Source organism: Anomalospiza imberbis, unplaced genomic scaffold (assembly GCF_031753505.1).
Source record: "Anomalospiza imberbis isolate Cuckoo-Finch-1a 21T00152 unplaced genomic scaffold, ASM3175350v1 scaffold_53, whole genome shotgun sequence".
Classification (NCBI taxonomy): Eukaryota; Metazoa; Chordata; class Aves; order Passeriformes; family Viduidae; genus Anomalospiza; species Anomalospiza imberbis.
This window is the reverse complement of record NW_027100141.1, coordinates 904,809-925,390: the sequence shown is the minus strand read 5'-3', so window position 1 is coordinate 925,390 and position 20,582 is coordinate 904,809. Positions and strand designations below refer to the sequence as shown.

The following is a 20,582-nucleotide window of genomic DNA, read 5'->3' as shown; positions in this document are numbered from 1 at the left end:
CAGAATGGAGCCGCAGACACCGGAGATGGGGGTGGGAGCTGAGCTGGGACTTTGGGATAGCCAGAGCTGGGATATTAGGCTTGCCAGAGCTGGGACATTGGGATAGCCAGACTTTGGATATTGGGATAGCCAGAGCTGGGACTTGGGGATAGCCAGACTTTGGATATTGGGATAGCCAGAGCTGCGACAATGGGATAGCCAGACTTTGGATATTGGGATAGCCAGAGCTGGGACATTGGGATAGCCAGGGCCAGGATATTGGGATAGCTAGAGCTGTATATTGGAACAGCCAGAGCTGGGATACTGGGATAGGCAGAGCTGGGGTATTTGGATAGCCAGAGCCAGGACATTGGCATAGCCAGAGTTGGGATATTGGGATAGCCAGAGCTGGGATATTGGGATAGCCAGAGCCAGGATATTGGGACAGCCAGAGCTGGGATACTGGGATAGCCAGAGCCAGGATACTGGGATAGCCAGAGCTGGGCCATTGGGATAGCCAGAGCTGGGATATTGGGATAGCCAGAGCCAGGATATTAGGATAGCCAGAGCTGGGATATTGGGATAGACAGAGGTGGGACATTGGGACAGTGTAGTCACAGTCCAAACCATGAGGTTGGTCTAATCTGGTTTGGGGCTCTGAGGAGCCTTACTATCTTGGTAGCCTTGTAACTTTGTCCTGTTTTGATGAACGTCGTCCTTCCCTTATCACACATCCTTGCATTCTTTCATATTGCTCTCGCAGGCCCACCCTGTCTTCCCATGACAGGCAGTTAGCACAGTAAAATGCAGCAAATATTAAACAATATATATATAATCTAAATATCTATTTGTAATCAATACCCTTCTAATTCCTAACCCTGTGTGTCAACATCAGCTGTGTGCCCATGACCAGGCAGGGCCACTTGTGCCCTGAGGTGCCGAGCTGGGATTGGATCTCTCAGAGAGGAGCTGAGGGGGAGCAGAGCACCTTGCAAGCTGCAGGTCCCTGCCAGCCCCGCAGGGCTCCTGTGCCATCAACATCTGCTCTGCTCCAGCCTGGAACAGGGCCCAGCATGGTGCCGGGACCGTCAGAGAGCTGAGGTGTGTGCTGGAATTCAATGCCCTCCCCATGGCGCAGCAGCCCTGCATTTCCCTGCTCCAGCCTTGGTCTCAAGCACAGCCATGGAGGCTCTTTGGGCTCCTGAGTGTTCCTGCTGTGTCCATGCCCCCAAGGGCACAGAGCAGCCTCCTCTCTCGGGCACTCGCCTGTTTTCCATGCCTTGCACAGGCGCTGGCCCTGCCCCACAAGGCCTGGGCTGAGTCCTGCCCTGCACGCTCAGCCAGGCTGGGATGGACACTGATGGTTTCTGTGCCAGGCTCTCTGAGCCCAGCCCAGCTCCCTGCAAGCTCTGCCAGCTGCCCTGAGCTCTGTGCAGCACCAAGGGCCTCTCCCCAGCACAGCCCAGCCGGCTCTGGCCCCACAGCTCTGCTCAGCCCAGGCTGCTCTGGCCACTGGCCCCACGGCCTCAGCCCCTGGCCAGGGCACAGCAGCAGCTGCAGCTCAGCCAGGACTCAGCCCCAGCCATGGGGGAAGGGGCTTGGCCAAGGCCAAAGGAGGCTCCCTGGGTGCCCTGCTCCCCTCGGGCTGAGGTGCTGAGAGCTCTGCAGCCCCTGCTGCCATCCCATCTGCCCAGGCCAGCACAAGAGCCCGGCCTTGGGGCCCTCCAGAGCTGCTCCTGCTCCAGGCCCAGGGCCCATCCCAGAGCTGGGACAGCCACAAAGCTGTGCCCATTGCTGGTCATTGCTGCTCTGATGGGGATGGATCCTCAGCCACTTGGAGGCTGCTGATGAATTTTCCTACTCCAGAGGCCTCTTCTTTCTTGAGCTCTTCCGTTCAGGAATTCCATGAGAAAATCTCATAAACACGAGATTTTCAAAACATGAGATTTTGTTCAAAACACCCAAGACAAGAAAAGCCCTTGGTAATAATTCAAGTCCTCAATTCTTCTCTGGTTAATTAGACAGATTTCCGTAGTGTATTCAAAGTGAATATGCTATATTGGAAACAGTGCTGAGAGATTTTTTTTCCTGTTTATAGATTGATATCAGCAATGTCCAATTGATGTTGATCCCCAGCACCTCCTAATGCAGTCTGAATAAATGTGAAAATCAAGACCCTTCATGGCTGACAATCAATCACACTTTGTCCCCAACCCCTCCCCACCATTTCCCTCATCCAAGCCCTGGCACTCAGAGCAGCTGAGGAATGGAGTCACACCCAGGGGTGTCCCCAGGGCGCACGACTGGGGCCAGGTCAGTGAAATCTCTTGATTGCTGATCTGGACGAGGCCATCGAGGGCACCCTCAGTCAGTTCCCAGGTGAGCCCAAGCTGGGTGGGAGTGTGGCTGTGCTGGAGGGCAGGAAGCTCTGCAGAGGGATCTGGACAGGCTGGAGCCATGGGCCCAGGACAATTGGATGAGGTTCACCAAGGCCAAGGGCCGGGTCCTGCCCTGGGCTCACAACCACCCCAAATCCCTGGCCGTGCCCTGCCCCTGATCCCCACAGCCTGTCCTGTTTCCTTTATCCCTGCATTGCCAGGGACTTTCTGGGAGAAGGGAGCTCTGCTCTGGGGATGGAGGGAGATCCAAGCGCCACCGCTGGAGTGGGAACCAAAACTCATCAGGTTTGTGTCCTTTGGGGGTCAGGAACTGGTGAGACTCAGAGGCACAGAAAGTTTCTCTTCATGGCCAACAGACCATGGTTGAACACGACACAATTTAATAACAATCACACTCTTCCCTGAGCTATGTGCAACATCCCAGCAGTGTCTGATGAGTCCACCATCCACAAGTGATTTCCATACTAGAATTGATTTTACACAAATGTGGTTCTGTGGTAGAAATAAACACAATTAAGTTCTTGTATCAGGATGATTGTCCTGCAGTGGGGGCAAAACAGCTCAAACAATTCCTGATTTGCAAAGCTGTCAGTGGTGGATGGAGAAGGGAGGTCAGGCTGCTTTTGGTGTTGAGGAAATGCTGAAACCAGCCTGACTCATTTCATCTCCTCCTGGCCTGGCTGACCGGCCCTCTTTCCCCTTCCACCCACTGGCTTTTGTGTCCCACCAGCCCCCAGTGAAGAGCCTGGCTCTGTGTTCTCCATCCCCTCCTCGCTGGCACTGCCAGGCTGGGATGAGGAGCCCCTCAGCCTTCCCTGTTCCAGGCTGGACAAGTCCAGCTCCCTCAGCCTCTGCTCACAGCCCAAGGGCTCCAGCCCCACCTTGGAGGCCCTTCCCTAACCCTGCTCCAGCTGCACGACATCTTTCCTGCCCTAGGGAACCCAACCCAGGCCACAGAGAGCTGGATAATCCACGTCCTTGATGTCCTGGTCACACAGCCCTGGCCCCTTTTCCCCATGTCAGGCTCTGGGGGGGATCCTGTGGAACATCCTTTGGTGGAGGCTGTGGCTCCAGGTGGACCGGGGGGATACCGGGGGACAGGGATCCCACTAGGCATGAACAGCATTGGACTTGTTGGGAGAAACTGTGAGGGGGAGCTGAGGCAGAGTGACCAACCCAGTGACCTCACACAGCCCTCCTGGGATGTCACACAGCTGCCCTGTGATGTCACAGCCTGCTCTGTGATGTCACAGAGATGACCTATGATGTCATAGCTTCTTGATGACCTCATATAAACCACTCTGTGATGTCATGGACCATTCCATCATAGATCACTCATGTGATGTCATAGTCCACTCTGTGACCTCATGTTACCAGATGATAAATTGTCTCCACCAGGTGAGCTGACACCTGGAGCTTGTTCTCCAAAACCCCAGGCCTATGGAAACCACACAATGCCCATTGTGTCAGAAGGGGATCTGGAAGTTCACCAGCCTCAGTGTCCTGCCAGCTCAGCCAGGCCCATGGGAACATTGGGGTCCACGACCACCAGGGACCACCAGAGAGACCCCCAGGACAGAAGAGAGCATGGGTAAAGGGGAGGGGAAATATGTTAATGATTCTGGGGAAATTATTATCAGATGTGTGTTTAGTCCAGGACAATCAGTGAACATGTGTGCAAAATACAGAATATGAACAGAAACTTTCCTGCACTCAGCATGCTCGGCTTTGGGAGGAGCTATCCCCCGTGCACCCGGCTGAATAAAGAATGCTGCTTCTTAATGCTGCATTGGTGTGAAGGAGTTTTCTGTTTTGCCGAATTTTTGGTAACACTCCACTGCCAAGGAAAGCTCTGTCCCCTGCTGCTCACAAACAGAGAAGGGCTGGTGGCAGATGTGGGGGTCGTTGGCTGCCTGGGGCACAGTGACCAGGAAATAATCAAGTTTTCAATGTTCTGTGAAAGAAGGAGGGGCAGCAACAAAACTTCCACACTGGAATTAGGAAGGGCAGACTTTGGCCTATTTAGGATGCAGATTTGGGGAGTACCAAATCAGGTACTGATTTTTTTAAGGGAAACAGCCCTTAAAAACAAAGGGGTCCAGGGAGGATGGACACATTTCAAGAAAGTAATCCCAAGGGGGAAGGAGCAGCCTGTCCCAGTGTGGCCAAAGATGAGCTGGTGAGGAAAATTACTGCCCTGGCTGCCCATGGAGCTTTTGTGGGAACTCAAAAAAAAAAAAGGACCAGCAACTCAGGAAGTGTTTAAGGATGTTGTTAGGCCTTGCAGAAAGAGAAGTTGAGAGGTGAAAGCTTGATTAAAACTTAACCTGGCAGCTTCTGTAAAAAGAATAAAACATGTTTTTATAAAAAAATTTATAGCAAATGGAGTGGGAAGGAGAACCTCTACTCTTTGGATGCAGTGGAGAATACAGGAACTAAAGATAAGGAAAAGGCCAAGCTACTTAACACCTTGTTTGTATCAATTTTCAATATTAGTACAGGTTGTCCTCAGGACAAGAGTTCTCCTGAGCTGGTGGATGGGCACACAGAGCAGAACAGCCCCCCTGTAATCCAGGAGGAAGCAGCTGGTGACCTGCTGAGCCACTCAGATGCTCACAGGTGTATGGGATCAGATGGGATCCATCCTAGGGGGATGAGGGAGCTGGTGGATGAGCTCCCCAAGCTGCTGTCCATCATTTACCATCAGTCCTGGCTCACCAGGGAGGTGCCAGAGCACTGGAGGTACCAGTGTGAGCCCATCCCCAAGATGGGCTGGAAGGAGGATCTGGGGAACTCCAGGCCTGTCAGCCTGACCTTGGTGCCCGGCAAGGTTCTGGAACAGATCACCCTGAGTGCCATCACAGGGCACCCACAGGATGGCCGAGGGATCAGAGCCAGCCAGCGTGGATTTAGGGGGGGGGGCAGGTCCTGCCTGAGCAACCTGATCTCCTTTTATAACCAGGTGACCCAGCTATGGATGTGGGAAAGGCTGTGGATGTGTCCATCTGGACTTCAGCAAAGCCTTTGACACTGTCTCTGACAGCATTCCCTGGAAAAGCTGCACCCATGGCTTGGGCAGGTTCCCTCCTCGCTGGGAGATTGAAGAGCTGGCTGGAGGCTGGGCCCAGAGAGCGGTGGGGATGGTGCTGCATCCAGCTGGTGTCCAGTCCCTGGTGCTGTCCCCCAGGGATCTGTGTTGGGCCCAGTCCTGTTTAACATCTTCACTGATGATCTGGGTGAGGGGATCGAGCCCACCATCACCAAATGTGCAGATGACACCAAGCTGGTGTGAGTGTGGATCTGCTGGAGGGCAGGACAAGAAGACACAGCCTTGAGCTGCACCAGGGGAGGTTTAGGCTGGACAACAGGAAGAAGTTCTTCACAGAAAGGGTGAGTGGGCATTGGAATGGGCAGGCCAGGGGGGGAGGTGGCAGAGTCACTGTCCCTCTCCAGTGGCACTTAGTGGCATGGTCTGGGTGACAAGGCAGTTTTAGGGCATTGGTTGGACTTGATGATCCCAAAGGTCTTTTCCAGCCTATTTGATTCTGTCATTCTGTGATGATTGGGACACTCTGGGGCCATTGTGACACTGCAGGGCCTCGTGTAACTAAGAGGACCATGGTGACACTGTGCAGCCCCCTAGAACCAGGGCTCCATTGTGGTGCTCTGGGGCCAAATGGAACCAGGGAGTCACCCGTGACACTGGGTCCTCGTGGAACCACAGAGGCCATTGTGACACTGCGGGGCCTCCTGGAACCGAGGGGTTTCACCATTTTGACACTGCAAAACCAAGGAGAGCATTGGGAGAGTCCAGGGCCCAGTGGAACCAAGGGGCCGTTCTGACACTGCGGGGCCTCATGGAACCATGGGGACATTGTGACACTGCAGGACCTTGTGGAACCAAGGGGCCACTGTGACACTGCAGGACCTTGTGGAACCAAGAGGCCACTGTGACACTCTGGGGCCTCAAGGAATCTGGAAGGCTGTTGTGACACTGTGTGGCCTCGTGGAAACAAGGAGTCCATTGGGACACTGAGGGGACTTGTGGAACCACAGAGAGCATTGTGACAGTGTGGGACCTCATGTAACCATGGTGCCTTTGTGACACTCTGGGGCCCCATGGAACCAAGGGGCCACTGTGAAACTCCGGGACCAAGGAGAGCATTGTGACACTGTGATGCCCCATGGAACCAAGGAGTCCATTGTCACATTTTGGGGCCCCATGGAACCAAGGCAACCAGTGTGACAGTGCCGGGCCTGCTGTAACCAAAGGGACATTGTGACACTGAGGGGACCCGTGCAACCAAGGACATCTTTGCAGATGACTCCATGCTGGATGTGAGTGTTGCTCTGCTGGAGGGTAGGAGGGCTTGGCAGAGGGATCTGGAAGGCTGGATCCAGGGGCCAGATCCAACAAGGTGAGGTTTAGCAACTCCAAGTGCCAGGTCCTGTACTTTGGCCACAACAACCCCTGCAGCGCTAAAGGCTGCGGACAGAGTGGCTGGACAGCAGCCAGGCAGAACGGGACCTGCAGGGACTGATGGACAGCAGGCTGAACATGAGCCAGCAGTGTGCCCAGGTGGCCAAGAAGGCCAATTGGTCCTGGCCTGGATCAGGAACGGTGTGGCCAGCAGGAGCAGGGCTGCTGTGCCAGCACTGATCTGCCCCCAGCTCTGCACACAGACATTGCTTCTGCAGCTCCAGAGAAGGCAACAAAAGGGCATCTCTGCAGAAGACTTTGCTGGGAGATCCTTGAGTTCCTTTAAAGCCACTAATAGCGCAGCCCCTCATTGACCCAGTATGTAGCCACAGGAAGGTGGAGAGAAACAAAGTGAGAAATGTCACAAAAAATGGCATTTCCTTGTGGAAAATATTTAGAAAACAAAACAAAGAAAATGAACCTCCAAAATGAAACCAACAAGATGTATCAAAGATGACTTTTATTACAAGTGATTTGCAGAAATTGGCCAGCAGTTTAATGTCCCTGAAAGCATCCAGTCATCAGTGTCCACACTGAAGCCTTGAGCTCCTGGTTCCTCAGGCTGTAGATGAGGGGGTTCAGGGCTGGAGGCACCACCGAGTACAGAACTGACAGGGCCAGATCCAGGGATAGGGAGGAGAGGGAAGATGGCTTGAGATTGGCAAACGCTGCAGTGCTGACGAACAGAGAGACCACGGCAAGGTGAGGGAGGCAGGTGGAAAAGGCTTTGTGCCGTCCCTGCTCAGAGGGGATCCTCAGCACAGCCCTGAAGATCTGCACATAGGAGAAAACAATGAACACAAAACAACCAAATACCAAACAGGCACTAACAGCAATGAGCCCAATTTCTCTAAGGTGGGAATTGGAGCAGGAGAGCTTGAGGATGTGTGGGATTTCACAGAAGAACTGGCCCAGGGCATTGCCATGGCACAGGGGCAGGGAAAATGTATTGGCTGTGTGCAGCAGTGCATTGAGAAAGGCACTGGCCCAGGCAGCTGCTGCCATGTGGGCACAAGCTCTGCTGCCCAGGAGAGTCCCGTAGTGCAGGGGTTTGCAGATGGACACGTAGCGGTCGTAGCACATGACGGTCAGGAGGGAAAACTCTGCTGAGATGAACAAGAGAAAGAAAAAGAGCTGAGCAGCACATCCCATGTAGGAGATGGTGGTGGTGTCCCAGAGGGAATTGTGCATGGCTTTGGGGACAGTGGTGCAGATGGAGCCCAGGTCACTGAGGGCCAGGTTGAGCAGGAAGAAGAACATGGGCGTCTGCAGGTGGTGGCCGCAGGCTACGGCGCTGATGATGAGGCCATTGCCCAGGAGGGCAGCCAGGGAGATGCCCAGGAAGAGGCAGAAGTGCAGGAGCTGCAGCTGCCGCGTGTCTGCCAGTGCCAGCAGGAGGAAGTGGCTGATGGAGCTGCTGTTGGACATTGGCTGTGGCTGCACATGGTGACCTGTTCATGGAGAAAGGACAGAGAAGAGTTAGAGGAGATACCTGTAACCAAAATCAAATCCATTTCCCATACACCCTCCTCTGTGCCACAGACAGACACCATTTTGTGTTCAAGAGTTCTGAGGTTTTCTTTTTAAGAACCCCCATATCACTGCTGGTGTTCTTGGATATCAGAAACCCTCAGAATTTCTGCTGCCCCCAGGAAGAACAGAGCAACAGAACAGAACTGTGAGGCAAAGTGATGAGAGGAGAGTGAGGGCAGATGGTCTGTCATTCTGACCTGTTCAGAGTTTCTCTGGGCTTTAACCTCTCTCAGGAGAAGGGTGATCACCTTCCCATGCTTTCTCTAAAATATCACCAAGCACTGCTGAGAGCAGATGGATCCACCACAGCCCAGCTCCACATTTCTAGCCAAGGACTCATGTTGCTCATTTCAACAACCCAACAGCATTTTCAGTGTCACAACACCTCTGCCTTTCCCCATCAATCTTATAACTCATAGATGATCTAGGACAGGTTTGCACCCTGGATTGAAGCTCCCAGCCTGGACTGAAATCTCAGGGAGACTTCCAAGTGTCCTTCTGATGGCACTGGATGCAGGGAGATGCAGCTCCTTCCCTGGCTGCACTGACAGCACTGCCCAGAGCCGGGCACTGGGGACAGCTGTGTCACCCTGAGCCAGCTGTGCCCCCTCCCAGAGCCCCCAGTGCCGGGCAGCTGCTCCCAGCCCTGTGCTCTGCAGAGGGAACTGGGCCCGGGGCTGCAGAGCTGCCCCACGGCTCTGCTGCAGCTCTGCCTGCACAGGAGGGGCTGCACGCCTTGGAGCCCCGGCCCTGAGGGCAGAGGCTTGGCTGGGGGGACAGGAGGGAGGGGGCTTGTTCAGAGGGAGGGGCTGCACTGGAGGGGATCCTCTGGACATCTCTAAACTCTCCCTGCCACAGCAGTCCTGGGTTTTGCTTTCTCTCCTTCCCTCATAGTCTCTCTTCTTCTTGGGGATTTTCCTCCTGCAGGTGTTTCCCTGTGCCTGATCTCTCCCTGCCAGGACTCACAGACCCCAAATCTCTGTGCACTCTCCTTGGCCTGACAGAACCCTGCCTCTTTGCAGGGCACTGGCTGGGGGCAGGTTCTGTTTGCAGCTTGGAGAAAGGACAGCTCAGACTGAGCCTGATGGCTCCAACAAAGGTGATGCTGGTGCTGTCAATGGGCAGAGTGGCTGAAAGCACATTAGGGATCTACTGTGAACCTATTGATCACTAAAAGTTACAGTTCAGATGTCTCAGGCTCTTGTCAAAATTCCTAATCAACCGTTAATATGTATTCCTCCCTCCCTGCCATTCTCCAATAGTAGGAAACTGAATATAAATTCTTAGGAAATTGCCTCATTTTTATCAAAATCATTTTCTTGGATATATTCTATGACTGATCAGAACCCCTCAGCATGTCAGAGCTTCATGAGCATTTCACCTCCCCTACACCAGAAATACTCAGAGTTGTACTCACAGGGTCAGTGGGCATTGGGATGTTCCAGCTGTAGGAGATCACTCCAGGAGCTGCGGCTGCATTGTCCTGCAGCCAGAGGTTCCTGTGCCAAGGGCTGCCAGTGATTCTGCCCCAGGCACTTCTCAGCACCTTCCCAGCCCTGACTGATGGAAGCTCTCTGTGCCTCTGTGCTGTGCCCGGGCTGGCTGCAGGCAGTGCCCCAGCCCTGCTGGGCTGGGAGAAGAGCTGCTCATCCAGAGAAATGTGCTTTTGAAGCTCTCCTTGGTTACCAGGATCACCCTCTGTGCCAGGAGCCCGGCCCAGCTCAGCAGCACAGACACAGCACAAGGACTTTAATGACCCTCTGGGGCTTTGTGCTCAGGCCCTGAACATCAGGCCCTGAGAGGGAGCTGCAGAAACCTCTCCAGAGCTCCAAGTCAGAATCCAACTTCAAAGTTTCTTTAATGGGTCCCACTGAGGGACACGACTGAGAAAGTGTCCCCAGGCCCCAGGCAGAGCAGAGAACTGGAGGCACTGATGACAGGTGGGGACAAAGAGAAGCCAAGTCTTGGTGCCCTGGGGCACAGCAGGGTCTGTGCCACCAAGGGCTGTCAGGAGACACCTTGTCCTGAGGCACTGGGGCCTCCTGGCACAGCCCCAGCCAGGCTGGGCACTGTCAGCCCCTTGTCCTGCCCTCAGCATCCCCCCTAGCCCACATCCCAGTGGCCTCAAGGATCTGCTGGAAGGAGTCCCTGGGGAGCCTTGCTCAGGAATGGCCCTGGGGGCTCCTTCATGCTCCCAGGGACTGCAGGTTTTTCAAAGCACTTTGACTTTTGCTTTTGCCTTGGAGGCTCTGAGAGCTTTGTGCAGTCATGGCTTCCAATTATCTGCTGTAATTAGTCCCTGGAGAGGCTTTGTCAGGAACAACACTCAGTGGGGCTCATGAATGCTTTGAGATACTCAAGTTTTTAAAGCTACTTTAGATTTTCCTTTCCACACTGAGAGGTTTTTGTGCAATTTGAGTCTCTGAGAGGTTTTTGTGCCATCCTGGCATCCAATTCTCTCCTCCAAGGAGTCCATGAGGAACCTGTGTTGGGGATGGACCTCACTGGGTCCCATTTATGCTTTGAGACACTTTGGGGTTTTCTTCTGCCTTTGACTCCTGCAAAGATTTGTGCAATCTCCTCTTGGGCCCTGAGGTTCCAGGGCTCAGCTCCAAATGCACCACGGGGCTCATGAGGAACAAACAAATCCTGAGAAACCATGGCTGTGCCTTGATTTCCTTCTTGTCTGAGGCAGTTCATCAGGAAGATTTGTATTGGCTTTGGTTCGCCAATTTGAGATTTCTCGGCCAATGCGTTAATTACTGTGGTGGGTTCAGTGTTGGCTAATTACCAGGACACTCACTAGAATATACTTACTAATTTCTTAGATAATATTAGGAGAAAGGCAAAGTGGGCTCAAAACTTTAAAAGGGTATAAAGAAAAGTTTATTAATAGTAACTAAAATAAAGAGTAATAAGGATCAGAACAAAACTTTCAGAACACTTCCTCTCTCCATACAACCTGACAATGAAAAGAGACGAAACCTAAAATTTCAGTCAGTTTTCCACCTCTAGAATAGTCTTTCTTTGGTTGACTTAGAAAGAGAAGTTCCTCTTGTAAATGTTATGGAGACTTCTCCACAAGACAACAGTTATCTCATGGCTTTTCATTCCCATGAATAGCAGCTGCCTAGGAAAAATCTGTAATTGTGAAATCCCTCCCATTTTTTCACAGCTTCTCCCACAGCTGTGTTTATCAGCCATGCCAGCTTATGGGGTATTAGTTTAAAGATGAGCTGTATAAGAGCAAAAGTTCTCTTCTTTTATTTCTGAAATCATCTTCATCTCTGGAAACAGAGGTCTTCTTCTCTCCCTGGGGGCTCAGGGTCTCATCACTCTGCTGTCTTTCATTGTTCAAACTTCTCATGGGATCACAGGTACTTCAACATTTCCTTACATTAGCACGGAGGCCTTTGCTAAACAAATCATCTCCCCATACTTTTTAATGCGTTATTGTCTGATGTATCAATTACATCCTTCTCCATAGCTTTACCAGAGGATTTCAGCCCCAAGATCAAGGTGTCTCCTTCCATCCCTTCCATCTGGGACCCAACTTCCTCTTCACTGACCTCGGTGTCTTCATGTTGCTCCTGTGTGTGCCTGCACTTTGTCGTTTTCTCTCACGCGAGGGAGGATGGAAGCACTGGAAGAGTCAATATCTCAGCCGGGGCCTGCAGATGGTTCCGTGACCCCGGCCGGGCTCGGTACTTGCGGCCGGAGCTGTTTTACCATGGAGGTTTCTGCAGCGGCTGCGCTGGGGCTGTGTCAGGCTGGGCCGCGCTGGGGCAGGGCCAGGATCTCAGCAGCCAGGCCAGAGCACAGCAGCAGCAGCACGGCCGGGGCCCATGGCTTCTCCTCCCCCTGCCCGCTGGTTGCGGGCGAACCCCAAGGGCGGCAGAACCTTGGCCGAGCCGGCCCGGCCCGGGGCTGCTCCTGGGGCCCGGCGGATCCTGGCTGGGCCCGGGCTGGCGGCGGGGCAGGGCTCGGTAGCGGCCAGATGTCAGCAACCGCAGCCACGGCCCGGCCCGGCCTCGGCCCCGCGGCCTCCCCTGCCCTGCCCGGCAGCCGATGGGGCCTGGCGGCTCCCTGGGAAGGGGCCCGGCCCCACGGCAGGAGCCGCCCGGCCTGGCCTGGCTGAGACGGGGCTGGGCCGGCCTGGTCACCTCTTTGCTGGCCAGAAGGGAAAGAGACCCAGCCAGGCTTCTCCATCTTTAACTTGTGTCTTCACAGAGGCGTGTGCAGTTTCCTTAGTGGTTTAACAGATTGTCAGCTCTCAAAGCTAAGTACTGATTGTTTTTTTTGGTCAGACACAGAGGAAACTGCTATCAGCTTCTCTCAGGACATCACTTCTGTGATGCAAAACCACCACAACAGCACAGAGCACAGAGCTCCTTTGCCCATATGTAGTGGTCATGTGCCCGAGGCCTCAAAATCCCACCTTGGGAGATCTCTGGGTGCTCTCCAAGGTGTTTTCAAATGACAACATTCAGCTCATCATCTAAGAAAATCACCAGAGCACAGGGCCAGCCTGACCTGTCTGTCCTGGCTACTTTTGTCTGGGAGTGATCCTTGGATATACGGAATTTTGGAGGCCAAATTCTAATTTTTGCCATGGACCCTGGACATGAAGGCCAGGTTATTTTCCACAGGAAGGAAGGAACAGAGCCCCACAGTTTTCCCAGGTGGATGAGAGGTTACTGCCAGAGGTCAGCTAGAGCTGACAGGTTTTTTTCTGGGAGATACCTTTGCATAGAGGAAATTTTTTAGGGAGGATACCAATTTTGGCAATGGGCAGCTGAAAAGAGGGACAGTTCTTTCCCTTAGCAAGGAAAGCACAGAGCCCCAGTGCTCCAGGAGCTGATGAGAGGCAGCCCTTAACATTCCAAGATCAGCCAGAGCTGTCAGGTGGCCCCTGGGAGGCCAAGCCAGCCAGACCTGTTCCATGTTCCCTTGGTTCCATGAGGCCCCACAGTGTCCCAAAGTTCCCTTGCTTCCATGAAGCTCTGAGGTGTCACAATGCCCCCTTGGTGACACGAGGCCCTGAAGGGTCCTAATGGCCTCCATGGTTCCATCAGGCCCCACAGAGTCATAATGGTCTCTGGGTCCATGAAGCCCCGCTGTGTCACCATGGCCCCTTGGTTCCATGGGCTCCAGTGGTGCCACAATGATCCCCTTGCTTCCATGAGGTCCCCACCGTGTCACAGTGATCTCCATGGGAAGGAAAGAACCGAGCCCCAGTGTGGCAGGGGCAGCCACCAGAGGCCAAGGCTAGCCAGACATGACGGTACTGGCAGATTTTGGCTGGGAACAACCTTTGGATATAGGGAATTTTAGAAGTGGAATCCCAATTTCAGACATGGACACCTGGGGGAGGAGAAGCACAATTCTTTTCCATAGGAAGGAAAGCACAGAACACCGGTGTTTCAGGGGCAGATGAAAGGTGGCCACCATAGGCCTAAGGCAGCCAGACCTCTCTGTACTGGTAGCTTTTTTCTGAAAGCAACCCTTGGGTATAGGGAATTTGGGAGTTGGAACCCAAATTTCAGCCATTTCTGCAGAGATAAGAAGGACAGTTCTTTTCCATAGGAAGGAAAGCACAGAGCCCATGTGTTTCAAAAGCAGAAGAGGAGAGAGGTGGCTCCTGGGAGGCCAAGCCAGCCAGACCTGTTTGTCCTGTCAGCTTTTGTCATGAAGAGATCCTTGGATATATGGAATTTGGGAGGAGGAATCTCAATTTTGACCATGGACACCTTGAGAAGAAGGACGGCTCTTTTCCATAGGAAGGAAAGCATCGAGCTCCAGTGTTTTGTGGCAGGTGAGAGGCAGTTCCCAAGAGGCCAAGGGCAGCCAATCCTTTAAGTCCTGGCTGCTTTCACTGGGGAGCAATCCTTGGATGTACGGAGTTTTGGAGGTGGAATCCTAATTTTGGCCATGGGCGCCTGGTCAGGATGGAAGGTTTTTTCCTATAGGAAAGAAAAGCACAAAATGCAAGTGTTCTGGAAGAAGATGAAAGGTGGCCACCCTTAGGCCAAGCCAGCCAGACCTGTCTGTCCTGGCACCTTTCCTCTAGGGGCTATCCTTGGACACAGGGCATTTTGGAACTGGAATCTCAATTTTGGCCGTGGGTGCCAAATTTGATGAGGGACAGGAAGACTTTTTATTAGCAAGGAAAGCACAGAGCCCCAGTGTTTCAGAGGCACATGAGTGCCAGCCCTCAGTAAGCCAAGGCCAGTCAGACTTGTCTCCCCTGGCAGCTTTTGTCTGGGAGCTATCCTTGGATATAGGGAATTCTGGAGGCAGATCCCCAATTTTGGCCATGGGTGCCTAGTTGAGATGGATGTTCTTTTCCCATAAGAAAGAAAAGCACATGGTCCCAGTGTCTCAAAGGCAGATGAGAGGTGGCCCCTGGGTGGCCAAGGCATCCAGACCTGTCTTTCCTGGCAGATTTCATCAGGGAACAATCTTTGCATATAAAGAGATTTGGAGAAGGAATCCTGGTTTTGGCCCTGGGTCCCTGGAGGAGAAGGACAGTTCTCTCCCATAGGAAGGAAAGCCCAGAGCCCCAGTGCTTCAGGGCAGGTGAGAAGCAGCCCTTGACATGCCAAGGTGTCCTAGTTTAGGGCAAATTTGGGAGAAAAACTCCAGGAGGAGCCCCAAGAAAGTAATCTCCCCCCGGCGCCTCCCCTTCCTGGATCGGGAAGAATTTCCTTGGAGAGAAGTGGAAAAAAAACCTGTTATTCAACAAGCAAAACACTCCCCAATACAAAAAAAAACCAACTAACTAATAGACAAAAGCAAAAGCAAGCGCAAAGTGAAAGCAAGCAAGCCAGCAAGCAAGCAAGGAAACCTAGCCTCTCCTAGACATAGACCATGGGGGAGGTGAGCTGGCTGATAACAAGACAAAACAAATGTTCACTTTCAGAGTCAGTCCCGAAGGCACAGAACGTAATATCAGGCATAAACAGAACACACAATTGGGGATGCAAGACCCATAACGTCACCCTAGGACATTCCACCCCATATCTCCATATCGTCAACATAACTACCAAACATCATGTAAAAAACTTCATCAAGTTAAAACTTCCATCTTTCACTTACTCATCCTTCCATCTCACTTGCTCAAACCTTTGACACTTACACATTTGCTTCTATCTCTCTTGCTCAAACATTTGGCACTTGCACATTTCCTTCTGTCTCATGTCTGTGTGGTTTAATTTAAAGACAGTGGCAGTAACATCCAGCAAACAGTGATATTTGCATATGAGGCTCACCCCACAATCAGATCTCCCTGAGGTACACATCGAGTTCTTCCATATTTCTGCATTATTCACCATGTACAACCTGGTCCCTGAGCAAAGACAATCCCACAAATGGGTTTGTCTGTACTCGAGGCAGAGTTGATCCACACTGTCTTCCCTAAAAAACCTCTGATATGTGCCACTGGGACTTTATCTCCATCTGCTATATTCAGGGACTCAGACTGGGCAGGACCTGCTCCACTGGTGGAACCACAGGTGTTAACTAACCATGTGGCCTTTGCTAAATGCTGCTCCCAGTTTTTGAAAGATCCCCCACCCAATGCTTTCAAGGTGGTTTTTAACAGTCCATTGTACCTCTCCACTTTGCCTGCAGCTGGTGCATTATCAGTGCATGGTAGGGGATATGGTGCACCCACTCAATGCCATGTTCCCTAGCCCAGGTGTTGATAAGGCTGTTCTTGAAATGAGTCCCGTTGTCAGACTCAATCCTCTCAGGGGTACCATGCCTGCTCAGGATTTACTTTTCAAGGCCCAGGATGGTGCTCCGGGCAGTGGCGTGAGGCACAGGGGAGGTCTCCAACCATCCCGTGGTGGCTTCTACCATTGTGAGCACGTAGCGCTTGCCTTGGCGTGTCTGGGGCAGTGTGATGTAGTCAATCTGCCAGGCCCCCCCATACCTGTACTTGGACCACCGCTCACCATACCACAGGGGCTTCACTCACTTGGCCTGCTTGATCTCAGCACACATCTCACAGTCATGGATAACCTGAAAAATACTGTCCATGGTTAAATCCACCCCTCGGTCTCATGCCCACTTGTGGGTGGCATCTCTACCCTGATGATCTGAGGCATCATGGGCCCATTGAGCTAGGAACAACTCCCCCTTGTGTTGCCAATCCAAGTCTATCTTTGACACCTCTATCTTTGCAGCCTGATCTACCTGCTCGTTGTTTCAGTGTTCCTCATTAGCCCGACTCTTGGGGACATGGGCATCTACATGACAGACTTTCACAGACACATTTTCTACCCAAGAGGCAATGTCTTTCCACACATCAGTAGCCCAGATTGGTTTTCCTCTACGCTGCCAGGTGGCCTTTTTCCACCTTTCCAGCCAGCCCCACAGAGAATTGGCTAAAATCCAAGAATCCATATAAAGGTCGAGCTTTGGTCACTTCTCTCTCTCTCAGCAATGTCCAGGGCCAGCTGAACGGCCTTGACTTCAGCAAGTTGACTTGATCCACCTTCTCCTTCGGTAGCTTGTGCTACGTGTTGTGTGGGGCTCCATACGGCTGCTTTCCACTTCCAGTTCGTCCCTACAATGCCACAGGAATCGTCAGTGAAAACAGCGTATCGAGTTTCCTCTTCTGGTAGTTGGTTGCATGGTGCACCTTCTTTAGCCCTTGTCACTTGTTCCTGCTGCTCTCCATCAGTGAGACCAAAGTTCTCACCAGCAGCCAGTTTGTAATTATCTCCAAAATCCCAGGGCAATTCAGGTTTCCAATCCGGGTGTGCTGCATGATGAGAGTAATCCATTTGCTCCATGTTGCAGCAGTGTCATGGAGGGCAGTGGGAACCTTCCCTTTAAACATCCACCCCAGTGCTGTCAGTCAGGGTGCCAGGAGGAGTTGTGTTTCTGTGGCAATCACCTCGGAGGCAGCTTGAACTCCTTCATGGGCAGCCAAGATTTCCTTCTCTGTGGGAGTGCATTTGGCTTCAGACCCTCTGTAATTTCAGCTGCAGAATCCCAGTGGTCGGCCTCGAGTCTCCCCAGGCACCTTCTGCCAAAGGCTCCAGGACAAGCCGTTGTTCCCAGCTGCAGAGTAGAGCACATTCTTCATCTCTGGTCCCATCCTGACTGGGCCAAGGGCTACTGCCTGAGCAATCTCCTGCTTGATCTGGGCGAAAGCTTGTTGGTGTTCAGGGCCCCAGAGGAAATCGTTCTTCTTGTAGGTGACCAGGTAGGGAGGGCTCACAATCTGGCTGTACTCGGGAATGTTCTGGAGGAAGTCTATGCCCAGAATACCCAGGGCCTCTGGGCTGGTCACAATAGGATGTTTCTGCCACTCCTTCCCAGTCAGGCTCACCTCGGCTCCCAACAGGGCCAATTGCTGTGATCCCCCCGTCACCCCAGCAATGGAAACAGGTTCTGCCCCCACATGTCCCAATGGTATCAGGGGACACTGCGCTCCAGTATCAACTAAGGTGTCGCATTTTTGTGGTTCTGATGTGCCCGGCCATCGGATCTACACTGACCAAAGATCCGGTTTTCCCGTGCCTCTCCCTGGCTCAAGGCAGGGCCCCTCTAGCCCTGGTTATCCTTTCTTCCCTGGGCATTCATACTAGAGGTACCTTCAAGGGGATCTGACAGATCATACCTGGCAGCTCGGTCACTGGAAGCTGAGTCTACCTTCACCTTACTGTAATCCTCTCGACTAGTGTTTCCCTCCTTGAGTTGACACACCCATGCTGCCAGGACAGAAGTGAGTTGATGTACTTCAGACCTGATTAGCATAAAAAATTTGATAATCAGAATGCCTTGGCAATAACAAACAGAGCTTTGAAGACTGCAAGAAGACTGAATCAAGAAAGAAGATTGAATCAACTTCTATTAACAAGAGATGCTGCAAAATGGATGTTCGTTTGTGATGATTAACCCAATTATTGTAGAAAAAATTACTAGTCTTCCTAGAATTTGTATAAGCATATGTAGTCCATGTGAAAAACACGTTCATTCTCCTGTCAAAATGTAAAAAGTTTAATAAAGGACAATAGGAGACAAGGACCATGGAGCAAAGGTTATTTATGGCTGGGTGCATCTTGGCACTCAGCCAAGACCACCCTGTTACCTTCAGGGATCCCCCTTAAATACCTTTTCCCTTACACCAGCCTGCTGCATATTCATAGCCCCTTATGCATACCCATCAACGAGTTTACATTTTCCAACAAATATTTTACATGGCCCCTCTTTGGGTCTGCCTTTTCAGAGCATGCGTGTTCCTTGGCTGGGGCTTGGCTCCTTCTCTTTATCCCTTCCAGTTCGGGCCTTGGTCCGCACTGCCTTCAGACGGTGAGTGCTGATGGTTGGCAGATCTGTACAGGTGTGCTCATCCTGTGTTCATTGGATGTTATCCCATCCAAGTAGGCATTTTAACACAAGCATACTTCCATCAGCTATTGCACTACTGTGTCTAAGCCTAATTAACAACAAAATTAAAAACTATATATTTGGAACAAAGTTACTTTAACATCACATATATAAAATCCATTTTAATATTTGCAAAAAGCCAATATTATAATATATATCTAGAACACTTCTCTCCTGCAAGTAAGGGCTGACACAGCTTGGCTTCTTCAGCCTGGGCAAGAGACTTAGACTTGACCCAACTGTGGCCTTCCAGTACCTGAGGGCAAGCTACAGGAAAGATGGACAGGGACTTTGTACAAGGGCAGGCAAGGACAGGACAAGGGAGAATGGATCCAGGTGGAAAGAGAGTCGGTTTAGGTAAGGAATTCAGAAGAAATTCTCTCCTGGAACAGGTTGCCCAGAGCAGGTGTGGCTGTCCCGTCCCTGACAGTGTTCAAGGCCAGGCTGCATGGAGCTCTAGACAAGCCGGGCTAGTGCAAGGGGTCCCCAGCCACAGCAGGGGGGTTGCAGCCGTGTGATTTTTCAGATCCTTTCCAAACCAAACCATGCCACGACTCCATGATTCTGGGATACTTCCCCTCCTCATCCTCTGGCAGAAAAAGGATCTTGGCCCCAAGCTCCACATTGCAGACCATGTCTTTTGGCAGCCTGCAACTGTCTCAACAGAGGATGAAAAGAGATGACATTACTGATACGATTTCCCTTTTCTACTTGAAAATTAAATGCTCCACTCCTGTCCACTCTCGCAAAAGTGTCTGAAGAGGCAATTCTTCCCCATGAAATGCTTCGTCTCAGCCAAAGAAGAAAGCCACAAGCCAACACGCTTCTTTATTGCTACATTGTTTGATTTGGTTACTTCTCGAATAGGAATTACTTTGGGGTTTTATTTGTTAGTTTCTCTCTTTCGTTCCGCGGGGCGCGCGGCGGCTCCTCCGTTGGGTTCGCGGAGGCAACGGAGGAACGTTCGCGAGCTCCGGCGGTTCCGCAGCAGCAGCAGCAGCAGCAGCAGCAGCAGCAGCAGCAGCAGCAGCAGCAGCAGCAGCGCTTCTCTCGATCGGTTTTCCGCTCGACTTTCCACTCGCTCCCCATCCCCTTGTCCCTCTCACACTCACTCTATTCCCGTCCCGTCCCGTCCGTGTTCTGCCTCTCCCAGCCCGGCTCATGCCGCGTCCCGCAAGGCGCCGCTCGGCGGGGCCGCCCCGTGCCCGCCCCTGCCCGTCCCGCCGTGGAGCCGCCTCGGCCGGGCTCTCTCCGTACTGGCTGTGGCACTTCTGGAAGTGCCTCTTGCTCTGGTGCTGGCGGAGCAGCGCGGTCTTTTGGCTCCGCCTGGCGCGGGCTCTGGGCCGGCCCCGGCCGAGGCCCCGGCCCCGAACCAAGCCCCTCCCGCGGTTCCGCCCGCAGCCGCCCCGCTGCCGCCCCGCGCCCGCCCCGGCCCCGACAGCGTCGCCAGCAGCTTCCCCGCTCCGAGCTCCGCCGCTGCTCGGCTTCGCCGCCGGCCCCGAGCCGCCGCAGCCCGGGGCGGCTCGGCAAGCAGCAGCGCGCCGGGCGGTCGGGTTCCCGGGGCAGAAGAGCGGGAGCGCGGTGCCGCCCGCACGGGCGGAGAAGCCTCCCCTGGAGCAGCTCTACCGGGAGGGCCCGCTGCTGGGGAGCGGCGGCTGCGGCAGCGTTTACTCCGGGACCCGGCTCGCCGACGGCGCCCCGGTAAGAGACGGGGCCTGAGCGGAGGGGGCGGCGGGCGGCGAGCGGCGGGCGGAGAGCTCAGCCCGGCGCTCGCCTTGACTTGCAGG

The 20,582-nt window shown here is 53.0% G+C and overlaps 1 protein-coding gene across 1 annotated transcript; it reads right to left on the bottom strand.

Annotated features, from left to right (window-relative positions):
• Positions 1-7,425: 7,425 nt before the first annotated feature.
• On the bottom strand, positions 7,426-7,911 carry LOC137467170 (olfactory receptor 14J1-like; the record flags this gene model as incomplete). Its single annotated transcript, XM_068178713.1, has 1 exon — positions 7,426-7,911. A coding segment is annotated over one exon (486 nt), but the record flags the coding sequence as incomplete, so codon positions are not given.
• Between the last annotated feature and the right edge of the window lie 12,671 nt (positions 7,912-20,582).